General features: G+C 53.5%; 1 protein-coding gene across 10 annotated transcripts in view; it reads right to left on the bottom strand.

The window, feature by feature from the left end:
* Positions 1–2536: 2536 nt before the first annotated feature.
* ECE1 (endothelin converting enzyme 1) overlaps positions 2537–25995 on the bottom strand; it is a 122232-nt gene continuing 98773 nt past the window's right edge. For 5 of the 10 annotated variants that reach the window (XR_014807198.1, XR_014807197.1, XR_014807200.1 and 2 more), the window contains 12 exons: positions 22203–22345; positions 20140–20254; positions 16372–16482; positions 14464–14562; positions 13902–13979; positions 12878–12981; positions 10401–10511; positions 9488–9555; positions 8565–8755; positions 6043–6138; positions 3556–5058; positions 2537–2717 (listed from right to left, as the gene is read on the bottom strand). Coding sequence is in view for 5 of the 10 variants with exons in the window: in XM_084963223.1 (XP_084819349.1) it covers positions 4882–5058; positions 6043–6138; positions 8565–8755; positions 9488–9555; positions 10401–10511; positions 12878–12981; positions 13902–13979; positions 14464–14562; positions 16372–16482; positions 20140–20254; positions 22203–22345 (1293 nt within the window). In the remaining 5 variants the exon portion in view is untranslated. Of the gene's footprint in view, positions 5059–6042; positions 6139–8564; positions 8756–9487; positions 9556–10400; positions 10512–12877; positions 12982–13901; positions 13980–14463; positions 14563–16371; positions 16483–20139; positions 20255–22202; positions 22346–25995 lie in introns of all 10 variants that reach the window. The other 5 variants (XM_084963223.1, XM_084963222.1, XM_084963225.1 and 2 more) reach the window with 1 other exon arrangement.

Here is a 25995-nt window from a genome sequence, read left to right on the forward strand (position 1 = left end):
GATTTGGGAGGGGAGGATCTCTTGCTAATAAAAAAAGAGGAGGAGGCGTTCCTGCTGTGGCACGGCAGAAACGAATCCGACTAGGAACCATGAGGTTGCGGGTTCACTCCCTGGCCTTGCTTGGTGGGTTAAGGATCTGGCGTTGCCGTCAGCTCTGGTGTTTGCAGATGAGGCTCAGATCCTGCTTTGCAGTGACCGTGGTATAGGCCGGCAGCTGTAGCTCCGATTCAACCCCTAGCCTGGGAACCTCCATAACATTCCAAAAAAAAAAAAAAAAAAAAAAAAGTGGAGGAGCAGGGGCCCTAGGACTCGGAAGAGGGAAGAGGAAGAAACCAGTTCACTTGGGCATTGGGAAAGGGGGAGTGTCAGAAAGATGTGTTCCAGCAGGAAAAAATTACGTCTCCTTTCTGAACCTTCAGCGTGTGTGTGTGTGTGTGTGTGTGTGTGTGTGTTTCCTGAGGCAACACTGTTAGCAGCCTCTCACATTTTCCCAAGTAGCTTCTTGCTAACTTCCTGTGTTCAGAACTCAGCTCTGCCACTGCTGCCTTATGATCTGGGCAATAAAGCACCTTTCTCAGAAAACTGTTGAGCATTCAAGGATGGGCATCGTGTGTGTAAAGCACACAGCATAGAGCCCAACTCACAGCAGGTGTATGATACATGGGAACTTGAAAAGAAAAATCCTGTATTCATTCATTCATTGGCAAGGGTGTGTGTACAGGTGGGGAACGTTCCACTCAGAAGGACAAGCAGGAAAAGGGCTTCGACGGTTTAAGGTGCAGAGAAGAGGCTCCTAGTGGGAGAGGGAGTGGTGGGGAGTGCTATGCTCTTTACAGAGCTCACTCTTCTGAGGACGGGGCTTGGAGGGGATGAGGCCGAGCTGCCCAGGTCATGGGCTCACACGCACCTGCAGGCAAGCGCATACCTCATGTGAACCTTCCGAGGCGCTTCCAAGTGCATCAATGTCTCAAGCATCCTCACACCTCCCGATGTTTGTGGGTCACAATAAAGAGAGAACTAGTTGTCCATTTTATAGCTAGAATAACTGGTTTAAGAGCAGGGAAATGACTCACTCCTTTTCTTTTTGGACTACTCCAAGGCATATGGCCATCGATCAGATCCAAGCCACAGCTGCGACCTAGGTGTCCCAGTGCTGTGGAGACACTGCTGATCCTGTTGCACCACAGTGGGAACCCTTCACTCCTTTTCAAAACAAAACAGGGTAAGGGGTTTTGCCCCTTGAATAGGAGCTTGCTAAGGCCATCACTCCATCCACTTTGAGGTCTGAATTTCAAACCTCCCCCTCAGTCAAGGCTCAGTTGAAATCTTCCCCCTCTAGGAAGTATTTTCTGGTACCACCTCTCCCACCCAAGCCGACTGCCTTGGTGTGTTTAGAGAATGATCCCCTCAATCACATGTTACTTATGGATGTCTGTGCATTCATCCATCCATCCATCCAAAAGCCACTGGCCAGTCCTGTGCCAGGCCCTGGGCTGCTGGAGATGGTTCAGACAACTACACAGCCTGCAGAGTTGGAGCCTCTGTGTTATGATGGGTTGAACTGTGCCTCCCCTCCCCAAATTCACAGGTGGAATGGAAACCCCCAGTACTTCAGAACAGACAAGGTCATTGCTGATGTAATTACGCAGCTAAGATGGGTTTTATGGCTTTGTAAAACCGGAGGGAAATTTGGATATGGAGACAGACACACCCACAGGGAAAACACCTTGTGACATGTGGGCAGAGCCTGGGGTGATGCTTCCATATGCCAAAGAGCTCCACAGGCTGCCAGCAAGTCACCAGAACTGGGCCAGAGGCCTAGGTTCTCTCTCACACCCCTCAGCAGGAACCAGTTCTGCCAACATCTTGATCTCAGACGTCCAGCTTCCAGAACTGTGAGACAATACGTTTCTGTTGTGTAAGTCACCACGTTTGAGATACTTCCCTATAACAGCCCTGGCACTGGTAGGACAGTGTCTCTGAATGAGCCACCTGATCTGGACTAGAGGTCAGGAAGGGCTTCCTGGAGGTGACACTGAGCTGGGCATTGAAGGGTGGGTAGGAGTTTTACCAGGGACAAAGAAGTCAGGAAAGAGTATTCCAGGCAGAGGGAAGAACATATGCACAAGCCAGGAGGCAAATGTATGTCAAAGACTCTTCCTTGAACTTCTTTGAATTCCTCTACTCCTGCTCGTCCTGCCCAAGCATCTGAGGCTTTGAAACCCACTGCTCTGCTACTGTCCTTTGCTCCAAGGTTATGGAAAAATTATTTTCACCAGGAGGTCCCTTGAGTCCATGGGGTGACATGCATCATTCTCACCAGCAGGGGGCCCTCACCGGACCATATTGATGAAGGGAGAGTGGCCGGGTGGGCACAGGCGCCGAGTAACATGTTGGCGTTTGTCAGGGTCCAAGGCTTCTGCTCCGGGAGATGCAGCTGGCCTTTGGACACTAGCGGCTCTGGTGGCCCGGGGCACTCCCACCGCGTCCCAGGACACACACCACCCAAGGGAGAACACACACTCAGTCACTGGCCCTCGGTACAAGTACTTTATTTCAATTACAAGAGTGCCACACCCAAACTATAGTAGCACAAAACATGATACAAAAAATAGATTCCCAGCTCCACCACCACCCCCATCCACGTCCCCACAGGGAAGGCAGCCTCTGGCTCCCCAGGCCAGGAGGAGGGGGGTCTCAGAGGGCACAGGGGGCAGCTGCCCGAAGCTCTGGAGCGGGGAGGGGAGTGGGCTGCTTCCTTTGCTTCCAGCCCTGCTGGGCCCGAGCCCTCCTCTCCCTGGCCCCTGCCACTCCCTGAGGTGATGGGGGCAGAGGACGCGTCCTCTGCCCGGACCCTCAGCCCTAAGCCACCTGCTTCTGGCTGGCAGGTCCCGGTCTGCGGTGCCAAGACACACAAGGACTGTGACCCTCCACACAGAAGGCTGGGGGGCAGGAGGGTCGGGGCGAGGGGGTGTGGGGAAGGCCCAGGCCTGGGAGAGCTGGCCTCCCCATGGTGGGCTCCTGACTCCAGCTCCTCCTCAGGCCCCTGTCCGAGCTTTCCTCTGAAGCTGGACCAGGCCTGCTGCTTGTGGGGACCAGGGCCTCATCTGGAGCCTGCACCCAACACCCCTGCCCCCTCTCCAGGGCTGATCTGATGGTGGGCGAGGCAGTGGCCCAGCTGTCTGCCCTCTCGGGCAGGGAGAAGTCTGGCTCCTGCTGGGAGGGGGTCAACCCAGGGGCCTGGGCTGCCAGATGGGAGGGCGACGTGAGCTCCACCAGGTGGGGGCGCTCCCGACCTGCTGTCCAAACTGGCTGCAGTGGGGAGACGGCATTCCTGGTCCCCTGACACCTTGGGCCAGATGGAGCAGGTCGGGGGAAGCTTCCCCCTGCAGTCTCCTGCAGCTGAAAGCACCCCCCAGGAAGAGTGGGTCTGGCTACAAGCATTGTCTTGAGTTAACCCAAGGGGCTGAGGGTGGGACGGAGCCCAGAGCAGGTTCAGGGGTTCCTCAGGCTCCTGACCTGTGGGCCAGAGCTTCCAGGCAGCTGCATGGGCACTGGGAGTAGGGCGTATGGCCTTATGTTCCAGTCAGGAAACTTGGGGTCTTTACTGAGAAGGCCAAGGGGCTCCGGGGGGCAGAGGTCTGTCTCCTTGTGGGAGCCCAGGCGCAGCCTCAGATAAGGCACTAGAGATCGGAGGGGGGCTGGCTGTGTTCCTGGGGGCCAGGCCCAGGCCGGTGGTGGAGGACAGAGCTTGGAGGAAGGATTGGGTCCCTTGGAGATGAGAGCTGCTTTCTCTTTTCTTCAGCCCGAAGTGGATGGGATGCGGGAGGGGGGGGAAATGTAAATAACACGGAGAGGCAACAGGCCCCTAGACTGACACGAGGAGGCCAGAAGAAGCGGGTGGAAAGAGAGCATCCATGGCACAGGAGACCCCACCTGATGGGGGCGGGCCAGCCTCGCAGGGCTCCTGTGACCTGGGTCCAGGGTGCAGGGGTACCTCTAGGCAGGGTTCGAGAACCCTGACCTGGCCTTATGCAGCCATTAGTCTCCTGCTGCAACTTTGGGGATCAGCTCTCCCTTGTTGGGGTTCCCTCTGTTGGACACTAGGGACAGAGGCAGGCACACAGAGGGGGCAGTGCCAGAGGGCTGCCCCTCCCTCTGCCAGGCTTCCAGGCCTTGGCTCTCTGCACCAGGGGACCAAGAAGGGGGAAGAAGGCTGAAATCGCAGCCCAAGGGCGGAGGAGGCAGCTCTGTACTTGGGGACCTGCTCAGGGGCTGGGGACCCCGCTTCGGCCCAACCTTGCTGCGAGTGAGGAAGAGAAGGGCAGTAAATCAGTGGGGGCTTCCCTTGTCCACAGGTTATTTAGAAAAACAGAACGTAATAAATATACCAATCCTTTCCTTAAAAAAAAAAAAAAAGTGTTTTAAATGCATTATTTCCCTGAAGACTTCCAGTGTATTCCACAATGTTTAAAAAAGAGTTTCCCCAAAAATATGTCTTTAAAGCATTTGACACAGTGGTATTTGTGGTGTATCTGGCCCTGGATGTGGGCAGGAGGGCCATGTCCCCTGCCCTTGTGGGGCCCAGGCCTGGTGAGCCACCAGCCTGACACCCAGTGCTCGACAGAGTTGACACACATGAGCCTGGGCCCACAGGGTCTTCACAAGGGATCGAATCTCGGACGACGGTGAGAACCCGCATCACAGGCTTGGTTCCAGCTGAAAACCCTCCAGTGCAGGGAAGGGGGCCGGAGGTGGCCAAGGGGGCTGGGCGACGCCCTGGACGCTGGATGGAGGGGGCAGCCTGGCGGGCCCCGCCCTGGGGGCTCATCCTCAGTCCCTCCCCCTCTTCCTCCGTCTCGGCCTCTGGCGCTTGGCCCCTCACCAGACTTCACACTTGTGATGAGGGTTCATGGGCGAGCCGGGTGGGCAGTGGAAGTGTTCCGAGAACTCCTTGGAGTTGGAGATGGAGCCAATGACCCGGAAGCGGGAGGGGCTGTGGGGATCGGTGATGAGTCCTTCGTGGGAGCTCTCAGGTGTGCGGACAGAGCACCAGACCTTGGGGTGGGGCAGGGGGCGACAAGGGAGAGACCGGGGTCACTGCGGGGCTTCGAGGCCTCTGTACTGGCCCCGTGGCCATAGCAGGCAAATAAGCAGCCCCCCCTGGTTCTGAGACCCTGGGGGTTCAGAAGGGCCTGCCAAGTGGATAAGGGAGAGACGGTGGGCAGGGGGCCCCATCCCAGGATCCTCTACTGCAGGTGTCTCTAGTGGCATTTCTGTAGCCAGACCAGCTCTCCTTCTGTCCTGGGCACCTGCCTTATATTGTACTTGAACAAAGTTTGAACACTTTGCACCCAAACCAGTTTCAACACTTCGGACTGAGTCCAGATCACGCACTTCCCAGACAAAACAAACTGTCTAACGACCTAGTAGCTCCGGGTGTCACCAGCAGGCTGTACATAGAATGTCAGTTCAAGGGGACGAACTGGGCATCTTTTTTGGGGGGGGCCATGCCTGCAGCATGCAGAAGTTCCCAGGCCAGGGATTGAACCTGAGTCACAGCAGTGACAACACCGGATCCTTAACCTGTTCAGCCACCAGGGAACTCCTGGGGCATTTGAGTTTAAGAGACTTCTAGAACCCCAGAACCAGGAAGGGCCCTGGCAATCACCTTGTCTTCTCATCTACCTGATGCAGGAATTCTTTTAACAGCATTCTTGGTCCTTCCTCCAATTTCTCTAATGATGAAGCTTGTTTTTTTTTTTTTTTTTTTTTTTTTTGGCTGTGACTGTGGCATCACGCATAAGTTTCTGGGCCAGGGAGTGAGTGAACCAGAGCCACAGCAGTGACAGCACTGAATCCTCAACCTCTAGACCACCAGGGAACTCTGAGGCTCGCCTTCTTACGGGGTAAATGTCCGGTGGTTGGACCAATGAACTGGGGGTTCCTCAACTTGAGGAAAGTTGCCTTTCGGATCTCAGAGCTCCTGGACATCAGGCTGGCAGACTGTGCCTGAGTTTGGCTTTTTCCTAATGAACTCACCTGTGCAAAGCCCAGGAAGAAGAGCTGGTTATTGGTGAGGCCCAGCGTGGGCAACGTCTGCTCGGCCCCATTCTTCTTCACCCAATTCTGGTAGGCCTAGAGGGGGAGACCAGAGCTCAGGGCCCGTGACACAGGAGCAAGCAGGGTGGCGGGGGTGGCTAGCAGGGGAGATCTGGGAAGGTCTCTCCTGCTGGCACAGGGGCTGGCTTCTGTGGGTCTGGGCCTCAGCTCTGAGCCGAGCTCAGCCTAGAGGAGCCAATCTCTTTACCTGCACTCATTCCAAGGGATGCTCGTTTAACCCTATGGCTTTAAGTGCCATCTACAGCTACATACCCTCAGCTCTCAGATGCACACTTCCAGCTCCAGCCTCTTCCTGGGATATTCCATTGCTGGACAGCCAAGATGCATCCCCCCCCACACACACATTTTTCCACCATAGTAAATGACAGCACCAACCACCCAGTTCCTCAGGCCCAAACCCTAGGCCTCTTCTTTGAATCTTCTCTTTCAATCAATCAAGCAACTCAAACCTGATGACTTCTCTCCCTTCCCATTGCTCCATCCCATCTCTTGCCTGGACAACCTCACAACAGCTTTCTAACTAGTCTCCCTGACTCAAACTGATTTAATTCCAATCCCCTCCCGACACAGCAACTCAAGTCATCCTTACAAAGCAGAGATGGGCAAGCTTTTCTGTAAAGGGCCAGAGGGTAAATATTTTCAGCTTTGGAGGCCAAACAGTCCTCACAGTGACTCAAGGCTGCCCCCTGCAGTGTGAAAGCAGCCAGGGGGGCACCATGGAGACAAAGGGGAGTGGCTCTGTCCCTCCAATTTTAACTTATTTTTATTGATTTTTCCAGCTGAGGGCTGGATGGGGACCATAGGCTGTAAAGGAAAAATCATGTCATTCCTCTACTTAAAAACCCTGCAGTGGCTCCTGCCGTAGCCAGAATAAACCCAAGCTCCTTGCTCAGCCAACAGAGGCAGGCAGTCTGGTCCATCCACTCCTCTGGCTTCCCCTCCCGCACTGGGCCCTGCCCTCCCTGCCCTCCACCCATCCTTCTTGTCCTTGAACCTGCCAGGCCTGGGTCCATCTCAGCGCCCCAGCCTTCCTGCCTTTCTTATCATTTAGTCTCAATTCAAATGTCACCTCCTCCCGAAGGCCTCACCTGGCCACCCTCCCCCCACTTTTCTTTATTACTTTGCCCTACGTTAATCTTTCATCGTATCCACATCTGAAATCATCCCATTTATTTGCGTAGCTGTGTACTGCCTTCCTTCCCGCTTCCTGCCTCACTAAAATCATGGGGTTTTTTTTGGCCATACCCGTAGCTGTGGAAGTTCCCAGGCCAGGGGCTGAAGTGGTGCTGCCGTTGCAACCTGAGCCACAGCTGCGGCAGTGCCTGATCCCTACCCTGCTGTGCCACACGGAACTTCCTAGAAATGTGAGCTTTATGAGAACAGGACCCCCGTCTTTTTTTTTTTTTTTTGCTTTTGCTTTTTAGGGTCTCACCCATGGCATATGGAAGTTCCCAGGCTAGGGTTCGAATCGGAGCTACAGTTGCCGGCCTACACACAGTCACAGCATAGCTGTGCAATGCTGGATCCAAGCCAGGTCTGCGACCTACACCACAGCTCATGGCAACACTGGATCCTCAACCTGCTGAGCAAGGACAGGAATCCAACTTGCATCCTTATGGTTCCTAGTAAGATTCGTTTCCACTGAGCCATGACGGAACTCCAACCCCTGTCTGTCTTGATACAGCGCCAAAAACAGTGCACAGTGGATAGGAAGTTCTCAATACACTTTCACTGACTCAGGGATGTTCAGACAAGTGACCTGAACATGTAATGTTTCTGGCTTGGTTTCCTCACCTGCAAAATGGGGCTGCGATATCTAATTGTAAAGCTGTTGGGAGTGGTGAACACAGCGCCCTGCACACAGTGAGGCCTCAGTGCCTGGCACCTCTCAGGATGTGGGCTCTTACTGTCACAGAGAGGCAGTGGCTCTGCAGTGGGCTCTGTTATCTCTCCCTCCCAACTAGGCTAACAGCTCTGAGCACCACTCTGGACCAGGCCCTGTGCCCGAGCTGCCACGTGCCGTCTTCCTAATGCCCAGCGATGCAGGGACCAGGTAGCCAAGGCCACGCATGCTGAGGCTCAAGGAGGCTGAGTGACCTCCTCCAGAAGCTGGGCTTGTCCCGGAACTGGCTCTGTGACCAGTGTCCCCTCCCTCCCTGAGCCCGTGGTAGCTTCGCCATCCAAGGGAAGGACAGGAAGGTGGTCCCTCGGTTGGGCTGGATGCAGAGTAGATGGCTTTGCAAGGGCCAGCTCTGTGCAAGGTGTGTCGCCCACACCTTTTCGGTCAGTCCTCATTGCCACCCATTCCACAGATGCGGCAACTGAGGCTTGAGAGCTGCCACGGCTTCCCCCAGCTTGTCAACAATGACCCTTAACTGAGAGGCATCTATCTGCAGAGGCCCAGACTGGGGCCTGGGGTGTGTGGGGAGGGGGCCTCTTACCCGATAGGCTGCCTTGAGGCCCCCGTTATCGGCGATGTTCTCCCCGAGGGTGTGCCGGCCGTTTACCAGCTCGCCGTTCACGCTGTAGTTGCCGTACTGCTCCACCATGCACTCGGTCTGCTGCTTGAAAGCCTCCACGGACGAGTTCTTCCACCAGGGCCGGAGGTTCCCGTCCTTGTCATACTCCCGTCCTGCGGGGTCAGGGGGAAGCAGCAGGTCACGGGGAGAAGGGGCACAGCTGGGACCCGTGCTGCTCATGCCCCTCCTCCCAGGGAGAAAAGACCCACCCATCCACCGCCCACCCACCAGCCAGCACTGGGGAGATGAGGCGGGTCTCGATGCTGCGGGAACTGGATCAATTCGCGGGTCTGGGATGGGTGCGAGGGGGTGGAGCAACGGGATCCCAGCAAAGGACCAGCTTGTTTCAAGTTCCAGTGCGGCTGGATTCATGGGCAAGGCTGGCTGAGGGCCTCGGACCCTGAGCTCAGGAGGGGTGAGTGGAGCTCCACTTCCTCCTTCTTGGCCTTGGGGTCCCCAAGGCAGGAGACAGTGAGGGGGATTCTGGGCATCAGGTGGTGACTGTGGTTGGACCAGGGCAGCCTCTGAGCCGTGGAGGAACGTCTCCTCCCCACGGACTTTGGACCCACCCCCAGCACCGGACACCGTCTGTCTGGGAGCAGAGCTCCCAGTGAGGCCCACCCAGTCCTCACGATCATGTTTCACAGATAGGGAAACAGAGGCCTGCAGGAATGATGGGCCTGGCTAAAGTTCACACAATCGGCAGGTGGCTGGGCTGGGATCTGAACCCAGATCTGTATGCTTTTGTCTCCAAGGCTGTTAGATGTGAAGGGAGCAAAAGCAGAAGCAGTGGGGCCAGGAAGCTGGTGGGGGACCATCTGGAGGGGACCCCGAGGAACCGGTACCTTGATCGTCAAAAGCATGAGTCAGCTCGTGGCCCACGACGACGCCGATGCCACCAAAGTTTAAGGCACTGCAGGGGAGGACACGGAGGTGAGAGCGATGCCATGCGGGGAGGGACCATTGCTCCCCTAGCTCAGAGACTCAGCAGAGCCCTACAGGGCTCCAGCCAGGACCCCATGCCAGACAGAGGCTGGGAGAGTCGGCTGTGCTCAGCCTGTGCCCACTGGAAGCCAACCACCATGCAGGCTGCTGCATGGAACCCCACTGTCCTCTCTGGTCCTCTCAACAGACTCAGGCAGGAGTTCCTGTTGTGGCTCAGAGGGCATGAACCTGACCAGTATCCCTGAGGACATGGGTTTGATCCCTAGCCCTGCTCAGTGGGTTAAGGGTTCGGTGTTGCCCCGAGCTGTGGTGTAGACTAAAGACGAGGCTTGGATCCCATGTTGCTATGGCTGTGGTTGTGGCTGGCAGCTATAGCTCTGATTCAACCCTTAGCCTGGGAACTTCCACATGCTGTAGGTATGGCAGAGAGCAGACCTGGGATTCAGACCCAGGCTCATGTGGATGTCATTTCTGAGACAGCGCCCTCACCCTTTCCAACTCCCCAGCTGTGACAGTTCTAGAACACTGTTAGAGGGGCCTTCCCCCATACTGGGCTCCCGACCCCATGACATGTTCCCAAGTTCCCACTGTGCAGGGGCTTCCGGGTCTGGCAGACACCTGGGGGGGGAGCACCGGGAGTGAAGATGTTGTTTCCTTGGCAACGTCTCTGAAAGTCCCAAGCTACCTGGGCCGGTGAGACTGGCTTGAATGTGTGGTCAGCTGGGGGCCACAGGGGCGGGCTGGGGGCTCACTTGGTGGGAAGCGGGGGGCGGGGGGAGAGGAGATGGGGCAGGAGCACCAGGAACATCCTACTTGGGTGAGGAGCGGGTGTAGAACGGTGCCTGCAGGATTCCCGCCGGAAACACGATCTCATTCTTGGTGGGCGAGTAGTAGGCGTTGACCATGGGCGGGGTCATGCTCCACCTGCAAGCAGCACACGGGAAAGCTCAGGCCAGCCAGGGGAGGGCCGGTGGGCACAGCCCATCTGCAGTTCTAAAAGTGTGGATGCCCTGTGACCCCAGGCTCCAGTGCACACAAGCTCACGGCCATCCACGGCTGCACTGTTTCAGAGAAGGGAAAACTGGACAACACCCAAATGTCTAGGAGGAAAGAACTGGTTAAATCAGATGTCCCATCACAGAGTGGAATGCTGAGGCCCTTGCAAAGATATACTAAAAAGTCATTACTGTCTAGACTCAAAATGCGCCTATCAGCTGTTTTCAAAGCATGGTTCACGGCCACCTGGTGGGGCGGGAATCCCTCAGTTCCCTCTCAGGGGATCTGTGAGGTTGAAACAGTTTTCATACTATTATTAAGACATTATTTGTGGAGTTCCCATCGTGGGTCGGTGGAAACGAATGCAACTAGCATCCTTGAGGACACAGGTTCAAACCATGGCCTCGCTCCGTGGGTTAAGGATCCGGCATTGCTGTGAGCTGTGGTGTATGTTGCAGACATGGCTCAGATCCTGCGTTGCATGGCTGTGGTATAGGCCCCGGCAGCCACAGCTCTGATTCACCCCCTAGCCTGGGAATTTTCATATGCTGCAGGTGGGGCCATAAAAAGAAAAAATATCCTTGATGATGCAGCATAGGTTTCATTTCATTAAATCTAGACCCTCGAGGGCAAGTCTCTCATTATCCTGTGTGAGGAGGTGGGAAGCACACATAAGCACATCTGTTTTTTACAGAATACCAATTGTACCTGAGGGTGACTGGCGTTTGACAGACATTGTCTTGAAAATAAATAAAGTGAGCTCATCACTTCAAGGAAAACAACTGACACCATTTGCTGCCAATGATAAGATTCAGCTTTCAAAAAAATAAAAGTTTTGGAGTTCCCATTGTGGCTCAGCAGGTTAAGAACCTGACACAGTCTCCATGAGGATGCAGGTTTGATCCCTGGCATCGCTCAGTGGGTTAAGAATTCGGTATTTCGTGGCTGTGGTGTAGGCTGGCAGCTGCAGCCCTGATTTGGCCCCTTGGCCTAGGAACTTCCATAAACCACAGGTGCAGCTGTGAAAAGAAACAAAACAAAACAAGCCAAAAAACCCTTTAGTTTCAAGCAAAATTTTGAAAAGCTTGTTTCAGCCACTGCAAACTTTATGGCTGCCAAATACTTAAAGCCTTTTCTCAGGTCAGCAGTGATAACTGACAAATGTGAAAAAAAATTTTTTTTTTGGCCAGGCCTGTAGCATTTGGAAGTTGCTGAACCAGGGATCAAACCCGCACCACAGCAGTGACAACACCAGATCCTTGCTGAACCACAAGAGAACTCCCTAATATGATTTTTTTTATATTGTATAATGAAAATGTCACTATTTGGAAGATTGTGAAACTTCCGAAGCACTGTTTTCCAAATGACCAATGCATGGTGTTAGAAAAATCAGGCTTGGGTAAAAGATTCATTCAAAGTGCAAGACAAAGTGCACACAGATTCATTCAAAGTGCAATGGATTTTAGCGTAACCTGCAACCTCATGGTTCCTAGTTGGATGCGCTAACCACTGTACCACAATGGAACTCCAAGCCAAAAAGCTTTTGAGAGTTTAATGACTTTTAAAGAATGTAGAAGGGGCCCTGATGGTAGATGATAATGAAACATTTGACCTCTCAATAGTTTTTCTGGGGTTGGGGGAAGGGCCAGGAGGAGTGGAGTGAGACAGAAAGGTTATTTTCTTCAGGAGCATAGACTGTTACTATGGTTCCTCTGGTGTGACCCAGAGATGTTAAAGGAGCGAGACGCTAAATTTAAATGGAAAAATTTTCAACTAAATTAAAAGACTTCAAGTAAATTCTCAACACTCTGCCATATTCTGGAGATAAAAAGACCCACCTCCTTGGATGTTTACGGGGTGCCCTGGATGAAGATGGGAAACTGAGAGGAATCAGAGATGTTCAAACCCCTGTTGTCCACAAGGGGGCGCCAGAGGCAAAGAGATGCTTTTTCCTTACAATAAGGCTTAGCCCACAAAAGGTTTTGGGCACTGAGGGAGTTTAGTCTGAGAACTAGTGCTATGCTGACTACATCTGAGTTTTCTAGGAGACTGTTAAACTCCTCCTGTCCCATCTACAGATAATGAAGTAAAGGTTCCGAATGCCGAAGTGGCAGAGCTGGCAGTGATGCTGGGTTCACTCAACCCCAGAGGCCAAGCTCATTCCGTGCCACACAGACCTCGGGCTGCTCCCAGCTTGAGGCACTCCAGGACAGTTATTTCCCACACGGGGTTCGTGTGTGCTGAAGGAGGGCTGGCCCACAGCACCCGGCCTGCGGGAGCCACCGGGGACTCACTGGTCTCTGTTGGGAGCTTTCCGGAGCTGGTCAGCAGTGACTCTCCAGGAGAAGTTGAAAAACCGCATGGCGTTCTCGAAGTAGAGGTCTGGAACCGCAGTGTACTGGACGGGAGGGAGCAGAGTCACGGGGTCAGAGCACACCCAGGTCTTCGAATGTAAACCCCTTCTTTTAAAATCAGGGGAACTGAGACCCCATGAGGTTAGAGGATTGGTCCGCAAGGCAGAGACTAGGACGGAGGGCTCAGGGCTGCAGCCTTGGGCTCTACTCTTAGTCCTCACCCTGCTGGGGTCTGGTACCCTCCCCCCTTCAAGGACACACTAAGAGCCACACCCAGGGCCACACGGCCCCCCAGGGTGTCTCAGGACAGCAGGTGCCCCTGCAGCAGTGCCAGGGCCTTAGGCAGAAAATATGTCCAGCAGCGTCCATCAGAACTTTCTGAGATGAATTCACAAATTTCAACTACAAGATATAAAACTTTATCTTTGGGGACAGAAGCATAATCCATTTAAAGAAGCGATTTGCCAAAAGCTCTACCCACCAGTGTTAGATCAATGACCCTTGCTGCCTCGATTCAGCTTAAACGGGCATGTGGGATTTATGCTTCCTCTTTCCCATTAGCACCTCAAGGTCCAGATGAGGGTCGAGGTTTCTCTGGGAAGGTGGGGGAGGGGCTGGGAAGGGTTTGAGGGGCTCCACTCTGTACTCCGCCTCCTCATGTTTTAGGGGTGCTGATTCTCTCCTCCCTTAGGATCTGTTTCCCCCGTTACCTCCCACTCGTGAAGTGGAGCTGACTGTGTTGTGTTGATCATTGACCTTTGGTGGCTCTGGGGAGGCAGGGCCAGGGGAGGAAGGGCCAAGAAGGGCTGCAGAGTGCCTGGCTCATCCCCAAACCCCAAACCCCATCATCTCAAGATACCTTGACAGTCACGGTGCCTGCAGCCACCCACCTGGACCCAGCTTTGGCCCCTTCCCAAGTAGGGAAATTTGGGAATGCCAGGGGGTGGTGGGGGGAGCCACTTACGTCATTGAACACTTTGTCCAGCTCCTTGGGGTCCATGATGAAGTTGGGGTAGCCTATCATGTTGTAGATGGCGTCCGCCTGGGCAGGAAAAGAGGACAGTGAGCGCCCAGCAATGCTTCATGGGTGCCAGGTTCGGGGTCTGGGCCAAAAGGAAACAGGGCCAGGCTTTTCCCACCTCGGAACTTTCATGTCCCTTTCTGGAAAGATTCTTCTCTGACCTAACTGTTGCTTATCCTTGGGGTCTCTGCCTAAATGTCACTTCCCGGGGAAACCTGCCTTGGCCACCAACCCCCCCCCCACCGCCCCCAGGACCACGTCTGATCCATCACCTCTCCTGCATCTCTCTCTTGCACACTTAGTAGAAAGCACACTTGCTTTCATGCAGCCACTAATGTGATCATGTGCTCAAGGCTGTCCCTCCATCAGGCTGGACTGTCCACCACCTGCAGGCAGGACAGCATCCGTGCTGTGCTCACCGGATACTAGTCCCTCCATCATCCTTCCTCGTCTCTCTGCGGCTGCGCGGGACTGCCCCCCGACCCCAAGCACCTGCCAGCCTCACCTTTTCCTTGGCCGACTTCCGAGTGTCTTCATCCATCCATTTCAGGGTGCTCAGGCTCTCTTCAAATGCCTTCTTGATCTCCAGGATTATCTCGCTGGCCTGCGGAGATGGAAGCAGAACCATTAAGCTCTGGGCACTGGATTTGCCTAAATGCTACAGGCATCCCGTGGAGAAAGATGATGCCGGGCCGGAGGCTCGACGCAGATCCTGGCTGGAGGCCTCATGCTCTGAGGAGCTGGGCTAAGGAGGGGGCTACGGCCATGTTCCCCTAACCTTGTTTAGAGAATACTAACATCTTGCCAGATGAGACCGGAGCTCCATAAACAGGGCCGCTGGTCAAACCCACTCAGGGCAAACTTTGGAAAAGTTGGAAAAGTCTCTTGGCTGCAGTACTTTTCAGAGCCTTTACTGTGCACCATGCGCTGCAATTCTTTTCAGAATACACAGGTGTCCTCAGACTTACTGGACCACAGAATTCCTTTTTTTTTTTTGGCCACCCTGTGGCATATGGAGTTCCTGGGCCAGGGATTGAAGACCTGTCCCTGCCACTGCAGAAACACTGTCGATCTCATTGTGCCACAGTGGGAACTCCCACAGAACTCCTTTTCGATAGACTGGGCTTTAAGGTCTAGAGAAGGCGTTCCCACTGTGGTGCAGCAGGTTAAGGATCTGGTGTTGTCTTCTCAGTGGCGTGGGTTCGATCCCTGGCCTGGTGCAGTGGGTTAAGGATCTGCCGTTACCACAGCTGTGGCGTAGGTCAAAGCTGCAGCTCGGATTTGATCCCTGGCCTGGGGGTGTGGCCAAAAAAAAAAAAAAAAAATCTAAAGAAGTGGAGTTCCAAGGAATGGTTTCAGAAATGCTCTGTGCAGGTCGGAGAGGAATGGCTGCTTTTGAGGGTGTTCGTGTCACGGGCAGACCCGGAGCCTGAAGACTAGAGCAGCAGACGGTGGAGCTGGGCAGCAGGGAGAGCAGAGGGGTCCACAGGGGTCAGAGCTCGACTCAGAATCTGCATGAGCTGCTAATACGCAGGTAACGGTCACGGAAGAGATGTGAGTCTGTCTGCTAACCTCTGACCGCAGATAACACCTAGCAGTTAAAGTTAGTGATAAAAACAGTACCAATACCTTCCGGTTCCCTTTACTCTGCCCTTGTCTCACGCTAGCTGTTCTCATGTGTACTGCGTCATTTCGTCTCTGCCTGTGGGGTGGACCCTCCCACCTCCACCTTCACAGTGAGGTGAGAATATTGTCCCAGGTCCCCCAACTGGGGAGTGGTAGAGCCAGGAACTGGGCTGGGATCTGGCTGTCTCCAGGTGCTTAGCCACGAGCTTCCTCTGCCTGTCACCCCTCTCGGCCAGAGTGCTCCGCCAACGTTACTTATCTTGCTGGGTCCTGCATGTCCTTTGCAGGTGGAGGTGGCCGGAATAACCTTGATGAGCTGCGGTGAAGGTGACAAGATGCGATACCTAAAATGCCTGGCACTCAGTCATAGCCGCTACTGTGGTAACTCAGACGAGACAAGGCTTTATTTATTTATTGTCTTTACAACCACACCCATGGCCTGTGGAAGCTCCTGGGCTAGGGGTGGAATCGGAGGAGCAGCTTCTGGCCTATGCCACAGCCACAGCCACACAGGATCTAAGCCGTGTCTGTGACATATGCCACAGCTCATGGCAATGCCAGATCCTTAACCTACTGAGCGAGGCCAGGGATCGAACCCACATCCTCACAGACACCATGTCAGGTCCTTAACCCCCTGAGCTACTGCAGGAACTCCAGACAAAGCTGGAGAAAATGGGACCTTGGGGTCAAGGCTGGAGCCCTGGCCCGGGGCAGGGAAGGGGCTGTGAGGCTCAGGGGGCCGGCACGGGTGTGAGGTCACAGCCTGTGGGCACAGGGAGGCACTTACTATGTTCTTGCTGTCCTCGGCGAAAGTCGCTTTGACGAACATGGGGCCCAGGGCGAAGCCCAAGGTGTTCTCCGTGTCACTCACGCAGAACTTCCAGCGAGGGAGACAGGTCTGGAAAACACAAGCCGGAGGGGTTCCTTGGCTCCCGTCCTTCTTCCCAACCACCACCTGTCTGGGAGGCAGCACCAGCGGGGCCCGAGCTTCCGTCCAGCACTTGAGGGAGACCTTTTCTGACCCAGTGGAAGTTATTTTAGGCACTGGACCAAGAGGCCAGGAACTGCGCCATCGGCTCTTTCCTGCACGGTGCTTCACAGTGGGCAGTGGTACCCTACAGGGCCCTTGGCGCAGTCTGCAGGGGAGGCCCAGGAGGAAACTCTGCCAGGGAAGCCGCTGTCCAGGGTCCCAGAGCCACCGGGACGACTGTGCCTGATCCCAGGCCCTGCCCCTGCCTCGTCCTGCCTCCAGAGGCGAGGAACCTCGGGAGGTTACCTTGCCTACCCTTGAGCCACAGAAAACCTCCCCAGGAGGACTGCAACCCCACTGAAAGCCTCTTGGAGAAAGAACCGCCACAGTGACCTTGCAGGACTTTGATGCGTTCATCCCACCTTCATCTTGCCCACAAGCGCACCAGCCCACGGGACGCCTCTGTGGCAGGAGACAGGTGCCCCTGGGGCTGTGGCCTCGTGGAGCCAGACTTGGGGAGGAGCACCCGGGCTAGGGTCAGCCCCTCTCCCGCCCCATTCCCCTGCCCTGGGGAGCCTCCGTGGATGGTGCCTCCCATCACAAGTGGTGGCCTTGCTCACATAAACCCCCGCGCTGCAGAGGAAGCCAAGTCCACTGAAGCCGGAAGCATAGGTGGTAAAAGCACCCAGGCTCAGGGCAGTCTGCTTCGTAAGAGCCCTCAACTGGAAACAACCCAAACGCCCACCCCCAGGCACAAGATGTGGAATTCTTAGACCACAGCACATGACTTGGCACCAAAAGGGTAGGAATTGCTGGGGCACACAACACGGATGAATTTCACAGCCGTTTTATGTTTTATGCTGAGCAAAAGCAGCCCACACAGTTTGTAGTCCCACTTACGCCCACATCAAGGGGTGCTGGGTCAGGAGGACAGATGAGAAAGGGGTGCAAGGGAATTTCCTGCGAAGAACACACTGGGCAAATGGGTGATGGACATGTTTTCTGTTTTGACTGGATTGGTGGTTACACGGGTGATTTCGTTTGTCCAGACTCACTGAACTGCGGACTTAATATACACACTTTATTGTATGTAAATTATACACGAGTTAAAAATTTCCTTAAAGGTAAGAAGGAAGAAAAAGGCACTCCAGCCTTCTCTAAGTTCAGTTGCCCAAGTTCTTTTCTTTCCTTTTTTTTTTCTTTTTAAGGGCCACACCTGCAGCATATGCAAGTTCCCAGGCTAGGGGTCAAATTGGAGCTGCAGCTGCCGGCCTACACCAATGCTAGATCTGAGCTGCGTCACTGACTTACGCTGAAGCTTGTGGCAACACTACATCCTTAACCCACTGAGCAGGGCCAGAGATTGAACCTGCATCCTCATGGATACTAGTTGGGTTCTTTTTTTTTTTTGGCTTTTTAGGGTCACACCCATGGCATATGGAGGTTCCAAGGCTAGGGGTTGAACTGGAGCTGTAACCGCTGGTCTATGCCACAGCCACAGCAACATCAGGTCCGAGCTGTGTCTGTAACCTACACCACAGCTCACAGCAACGCCAGATCCTTAACCCACTGAGCGAGGCCAGGGATCGAACCCGCAACCTCATGATTCCTAGTCAGATTTGTTTCCACTGCACCAAGACAGGAACTCCCACTAGTCGGCTTCTTAACCTGCTGAGCCACACACAACAGGAACTCCAAATCTCCAAAACTTTTCACCTTGCAGATCTGAAACTCTGTACCCACTCAATAACTCCCTGCTCCCCACCTGCAGCCCCTGGCAACCACCTGGAAGCTCTGTTTTAACTACTGGTTCCTGCAGGGCAGAGGCTGAGTGGTGCAGAGCTTAGGGATTTGGGCTGGAGATTCAGACGTGCCGGATTTGAGAGCTCACTTTGCAAACTATGAGACTCTGAACAAGTCCCTTCCCCTCGCGGAGCCTCAGTTTCCTCATCTGTAAACTGGGAGAATGAAGACTGTTTCTAACAGATAAACTTGGTGAGCTCATGCCTGCAAGAGGCAAACATCCACTAGCGACATATTTTATTTATTTATTGTTATTATGAATAGCAAGCAGCCAAAAGTTGTAGTCATCCAGACCTGGGTTTGACCTGGGGCTCGGCTGCTTCCCTGCCGGGTGACTAGGAGAATCCCTTCACCGCCCTGAGCCTCAGCCTCCTCCTCTGTAACCCCAGGAGGGGGTAAGCGATGAGGGAGGCATGTGCTCCACATGCAGAGCCGTGAGTGTGGAGCCGTGTCTACCATCCCCGGTCCTGGTCAGACCCCTCCTGGATAAGGTCCCCTGGAAGACCAAGTGCTCAGGGGACAGAGTCCATGCCCTGTCACGTCTGTGACCCAGGCGCTCACCCAGGTCTGGTCCAAAGTCGGAACAGGTGGAGGAGGAGGGTGGGCAGGGCAGCGAACTCTGGCCCATGCCCTTTTCTGCAGGGCCAGGGTGGCCGTCACGGCCAAGGCCCTGAGGTGCCATCAGAAGCCCCTCTTGTCAGAAGGTGGGCTTGCTCCAAGCCACCCTCTCCCTCAGTCCCCTTCCTGCCAGAGGTGGGTGGATCTGCAGAGGAACAAAAGAGAACTTTCCCCAGGACAAACTCCAGGGCCAGAGGCAGGGGCCCGAATCCTGCCAGTCTCTGCCAGTCCTTATCTGACTCCGCCCACTCTGCTGGACTCTGGGAGGGGCTTCAGGGGCAGAGTCCAGCCAGGGCCAGCTCTGCTCGCCCTCTGGGGTCTTGCCAGCCGCTGTCCTGGGTGGGGGCAGGGTGTGCCAGGCGGGCGTGGCACTCTAGCCTCTACTGCTCTGTGGTTCCGGCACCTCTTGGCTGTCCCCTGGGGCCCCAGCTTGGGGTACCCCATCAGCAGAGATGAGCCCTGACCGCTCTCCATCAGCTCCCTCAGCAGACGTGGGGTCCTGGGGCATAGATCCCACATACGCGTCTTGGTGTTTCCACACTGGCTTGGAGCCTGGCACAAGGTGGCCAGAGGGGTCAATGGACACACACTAGTTGGCTGTGGCAATGACACGCTGACCTCCACTTCCTTGGGAGGAAGGGTAAGTAGCTGGCGGGCAGGGGCATTTAAGGGCAGGGGAGACCACCTGCTTTGGGGCCTGGGAGGCTAATAATAACATCAGGATACTAGGGTCATACTTCCCATGAGTCTGGGGCTGCTCCAAGGGTTTTATGTTTATGGAGAAGTAGTATTATTGGGGGGCCCCCTTTGTAAAACGGGGCTGATGATTGTACCCACCTGGCCGGAATGTGACAGTCACGTGAGTTATACAAGGAAAGCCTTGTTGTCACTATAGAGGAGTGGGAAGGGAGAGAGCAGAAGCCACCTTTTGCTGTAAATTAGCTAAATCTCTGAGAGTCTTCTTTACACTTTGAGTGTAATCACCTCTCTGGAAGCTTCTGCCCACTCCCTGCTGGTGCAGCTCCCCGCCGGTGCACGCAGGGACACCAGGGCAGACAATGTCTGTGGCCTCCTTCTTTCTCCGCCTGGCATCTACCTCCCGGGCGAGTTCCGGGGCCTGGCAGGTGCTCAGCATTTGTGGGGAACGCAGGGCAGCAGGCTCACCTTCTTGGTTCCATACATGACCTCCATGAACTTCTCATCGGCATCCTGAAAGCGCTGATCCAGGAAGGAGCTTGTCTTCCGCACCAGGTTCCAGATCATGTAGTTGTTCAGCAGGCTGGGGCAAGAGGACAGACAGGCTCAGACATGCCCCAGGCTGGACACAGCACAGCATTTCCCCCACTGACCTCAAGGGGGCGCTTGTGAAACCGCACCCTGGATGGTGTGTGCCAGTGACCTGGAGCAGAGAAGGAGTAGCCATTTCCAAAGCTTGGAGATGTCCTGGCGGGAAGGCCAGAGATGGGAAAGGGGGCCTAAGAGTCAGAAGGGCAGGAAAGGAAGCTCTGGCCAGCCAGGCCAAGGCCTCCATGAATGAGGACTTTCACTACCCCACCCCTGGGGCTCAGACCACCTCTAATGGTTGTCACCTTTGCACACAGAGATAGAATATTCACTACAGTGAACATCCAGCCTCAAACTGGAACCAACATAAATGTTTGATAACCGGAAAATGGTGCGTAAATGATCATATATATACTTGATGGAATACTATGTAGCCATGAAAACTGAGACCTGCAGAGGGTCTGGGATGACATGGGGAAGATGCTTATGATCATCTTCCCCATGATCAAGGGAAGGTCAAGGGAAAAGCAGACTCATGTGGTCACAACAATGGGGAAAAAAGGAACCATGTATTAGAAAATCCGTCTCTCTCACATACATGCTTCTCTCCACAAACATACACACACGTATCCCTTCAGATCAACATGAGTGTTTTGGGTAATTTTAATTTTTTTCCTGTAACTTAAAAAATTTTCTAGGAGTTCCCGTTGTGGCAACGTAGTGGAAACCAATTCAACTAGGAACCATGAGGTTTCAGGTTCGATCCCTGGCCTTGATCGGTGGGTTAAGGATCCGGCGTTGCCGTGAGCTGTGGTGTAGATCACAGATGCGGCTTGGATCTGGCATTGTTTCGGCTGTGGTGTAGGCTGCCAGCAACAGCTCCGATTGGACCCCTAGCCTGGGAACCTCCATATGCGGTGGGTGTGGCTCTGAAAAAATTTTCTATAATAAATCTTTAGAATTAAAAAAATCATAAATATTAACTAAAAATATTAACATTCACTGAGTCCCATTCAGTGTCAGGCACTGTTAAAATACTTCATATGGTGCAACTAGAGATTCTCATACTAAGTGAAGTAAGTCAGAACAAGACAAATACCATATGATATCACTTATATGTGGAATCTAAAATATGGCACAAATGAACTTATCTAAAAAACAGAAACAGACCCACAGACAAGAACAGGCTTGTGGTTGCTGAGGGGGAGGAGGGAGGGAGTGCGATGAACTGGGAGACTGGGGTTAGTAGACACGAATTATTCCATTTAGAGTGGATAAGCAATGAGGTCCTGCTGCATAGCGCAGGGAGCTATATCCAGTCTCTTGGGATAGACCATGACGGAAGATAATGTAAGAAAAAGACTATATAGGAGTTCCTCTTGTGGCTCAGTGGTAACAGACCCGACTAGTATCCGTGAGGATGTGGGTTTGATCCATGGCCCCGCTCAGTGGGTTAAGGATCTGGCATTGCTGTGGCTGTGGCACCGGCCGGCAGCTACAGGTACGATTCCACCCCTAGCTTGGGAATCTCCATATACTGTGGGTGTGTCCCTTAAAAAAAAAGAAAAAAAAAAAAGAAGAAGAATAAATATGACTGGGTCACTTTGCTGTACAGCAGGAATTGGGAAAACATTGCAAGACAACTATACTTTAACAAAAAAAATAAATTAAAAAAACACGTCACATGGATACTTTTGCTCCATGCTCACAACCACCCCACCTGGTGGGTATTATTTGTACCCTCATTTTACGGATGAGGAAAATGAACCCCCCCAAGAGAAAGAAACATGCTCAAGGCTAAAGTTGGCGGGTGGAGGAGCCGGGGGCCCTGCTGCCTCTCGTAAAAGCCAGCCCAAGGCAGATTTTCTGAGTCAGGGTGTCCCCATCCTAGCTGAGGAGAAGGGGCCCTGTGTGACCCTGTCCAGGCCCCCGGGTGCCCTTACCATTTGTCCGTGTTGTTGATGAGGGTGGAGACCTGTCCCAGGTACTCTTTGTCATAGACGACAATAGGTTCGGATTCATTGATCTCCACGGGGTAGAAGATGGCATTGAGGAAGGGCAGCCAGTTGATGGCAGGTGCCAAGGTCTGGAAGGGAGAAGGACAGCGTGGTCTGACTGGGCTGCTTCCCTTCAGAGCCCAGGTCCCCAGGGCTTTCTTCTGAAGAAGGTGTCATTGTGCCTCCCCCCTGCCCCCCGACCCCCAACACAGCAAAGAGCTGGGGGCCGGCTGACCATGCCCAGGGCAGATGTCAGACACAGCTGGCTGACGTCTCAGAGATGCTCTCTGTGGAACTGTAAGGCGCCAAACACCAAACTGTAACTTGGAATAAAAGGAGACGTGGTGATAGCAGCAGCTACTGTTGGTCCAGCCTCAGGCGCCACCGTGAAGCAAGTGACTCACCTGCTTCTCTCAGGTGGACCTCACAACAAGCCTAGGCAGTAGGCACGGTTATCTCCACGTTATTGAGAAGAAACTCAGCCTCAGAGGGGTCTGTAAGGGATGTGTGTAGAATCTGGGGCCAAACTGCCTGGGTTCATATGCTTCCTAGCTGTGTGACCTTGAGGAAGTTGATGAAGCCCTCTGTGCCGTGGGATCTGAAAAGCGAGGCTCATCACCATCGTTGAACCCAGCCAATACAGGGTGGATTCAATGAGTTAATCCTGTCTGTTCTGCTCAACATAGGCTTCCGTAGCATCAGTTAGTGTCTATATGACCGGTCACGACAAGAATGACCGCAGTGGAGAGTGTGAAGTGCTTTGGTCCACAGGGGAGTTTGCTCAGGCCTGGGCCCTGGAAGAGCAAGTGTGGGATGGTCACCTTCAGGGTTGCAAGGTGGGGTGCACCTATAGAAAGCCGGTCAGCTCTATTTTAAGATAATTTAAAATGAGCACCTGTACCTGGGGCTCCCTCCCCACAGAGGCACACGCCGCTCTGCACAACTCTCAGCTCCCAGCAGGCTGCACTTGCCCTTGGCCCACTAACGCGGTCCCACGGAGCAGAGCTCAGAGCGCCTGTCCTCTGCAGGGTCTCCGTGTCCATGCCAGGAGTTCCATTTCCCACCAGGCAGCCTCCAGCCACGCTGAGCTCTCTCTCAATGACTTCTAATTACTGCCTTAGAAGTGTTTCGATTACAGAGTTACACAACCTTTTTTCAAAAAATTGGGGTACAATACGCATAACATAAAATTTCCGTCTTAGCCATGATTAAGTGTCCCATCCAGTGGCATCACGTACAGTCCCACTGTGCAGCCAGAACCACCATCCACACACAGATTGCATCTCACAAAACTGAATCTATTAAGCAATAGCTCCCCCACCCTCTCCCTCAGCCCCAGACAATAGACAACCACCATGCTATTTTTTGTCTGTGAATATCTAGCTACCTCACAGAAATGGAACCAACCAATATCTGTCCTTGTGTGACTGGCTTATTTGGATTTGCATAATGTCCTCAAGCGAACTTGGACAACTTTTGAATGGTCTGTTCTAGTCCTATTTTTCTCATATGTCCTGTTATTTTTAGTTATATATATATTTTTGTTCTGTATTACAGGATGCAAGGTTTTTCAGGACTACATATACTGTGTTATGGCAAAAATGCCTGTGAGGTCAATGGTATCTGGCATTTAGTAGGCAGGCAATGGATGTTAGCGATGCTCATCATTGCTCAGCGATTATAATCATTGCTCACAGTCTCCCAAGAATGGTTCCAGGCCTGATTCCAAATTCTGTTCTTTGTACCCTTGAAAAAGGGCAAAATGCAAGCTAAAGAGGCAAGAGATACTCTAGAAATGGTATCTACTTGGGAAGGTCAATTAAGGAGGTAAAACCAATCTGTTACACTGATGAATCCACAACCTGCTGGCAAATATTAATAGCGCGCCCAGTGACAGAGGCAGCCATAAAAACCTTCCATTTGACAGTCTCTCTGGTTCTAAAGGGCAGCTCAGTTGCTGGGGAACAAGGACTCAAAAGACAGAGGAGGGCAGGTCCTGCAGGCAGTGGGGCGCTCGTAAACCTTTAACGCCCAGCTCTCAGTGATGGCCTGATGATGTGTATTCCCCCTGTGACCTACTGCAAGCTACCCACAGGGTTGCAGGGGCTGTGCCCAGGGGCCCCAGCACATCCCTGCCATCTGGGCAGCAACATGAACTGGGAAAAGCCCTGTCTTGGAGTAAGACCTAGATTGGGGTCCCTACCATGAACCAGCTCTGAGACCTCCAGTCACTTCGCAGCCCTTCTCCAGAGTGGCGACAACAATCCTGCCAAGGCTGGCAGCTCTGTGCCTCTCAGGACTGTTTACTCAATAAAGCGAGTTCCTTTTTTCCGCGACTTGTCCATTCTGCCCTCTCTTCCTGGCAGGAGCTCCTTAAGCAGGTACCCTCTGGGGCTCCCCTGCAAATTTCTGCGGTCATAGAACTTGCAGGTGTCCGGGTGAGATGGTCAAATAGGGCTCAACACTTATAGCCCCTTGACCTGTTGGCAGAGACCCCAGGGAAAATCAGCCTGTTTACAAAATGCTGCTGTTTATGTAATTAACAAGAGTTTCATAAACTACAGGCGCCTGGAACTTTCTGATCGGGTACAGATATAGGCAATGTACTTAACACAAACTTATTCCTTTGGGGAGAACAGGTGTTTTGTGCAGGTCAATTCCCACAGCTCTAAAATAAGGTGTGTGTTGAATACCCGGATTTTCACATTTTCAATCTTTACTGCTTTAGGCAACACTTAAAGCCCGGTGCCTGTGTCCATCTCCATGGAAACAGCTGTTTTAACCAACCAGGCCATTCCACTTATGACTCAAAGCCTCTGGGGCACACAGATGAGCTCTATTTTCCACACCCACAGCCAAAGGGTACTGCTGGTCACCAACCACCCAGTCAAGTAGGCTTGCCAAGTGGGAGAGGGAAAAGGATGCTAGCAGGCTTTATCTCAGCCAGAGAATTTAGAGCAGAGGATGGGGCTCATTCCCAACCAACTTTTTTTTTTTTTTTTTTTTGTCGTTTTAGGGCCGCACCCTCGACATATGGAGGTTCCAAGATAGGGGTCGAATTGGAGCTATAGCTGCCGGCCTACGCCACAGCTCATGGCAACACCGGATCCTTAACCCACTGAGCGAGGCCAGGGATCAAACCTGCGTCCTCATGGATTCTGGTTGGGTTCGTTACCACTGAGCCACAATGGGAACTCCTAGATTTTTTTTTTAAATATATACTTAGTCCATTTCTTCTGGGAGGCAGTTTTCAACCTGTTCTGAAGGAATTCTGTGACTTAAAGGGAAGAACCACCACCGTTTAAGAGGGCAGGAGCTGCCCCCCCGTTTGTCTCCGCATTCTGGAATGGAGCAGGTGCAAATGAGCGAGCAAAGCCCATTTTACAAGGAAGGAAACCAGGGTTCAAAAAGGCGTTTATGTGACTTGCCCAAGGCTCGTGGTGGGGCTGGAGCAGTCTTCTGACTCCAAGCGCAGGACTCACACCACTCTAGGCTGCTGCCCCTGCTGAAATCCTCCCCATCCTGGCAGCTGAGAGGGAGGGTAAGCCTTTCCCTTCTTGCTTGGAAGAAGAGAGCAAAAGCCATGGGGAGAGGACATCTGCGGGCAGAGCCCGGGAGCCATGCTGGGGCAGATGTGCCCAGGGCTATTATGCTTTCCTGGCCCCTCTTGGGCTGTCAGTTAGCATCAGGGCCATTGAAGGGGGGAGAGGGACTGCTGGAGCCCCTTTGGGTTGAGAGT

Source organism: Sus scrofa, chromosome 6, assembly GCF_054392235.1.
Source record: "Sus scrofa isolate SSC_HxYL_T2T_F1_AM1 chromosome 6, Sscrofa_HxYL_maternal_Yorkshire_Landrace_v2.0, whole genome shotgun sequence".
Classification (NCBI taxonomy): Eukaryota; Metazoa; Chordata; class Mammalia; order Artiodactyla; family Suidae; genus Sus; species Sus scrofa.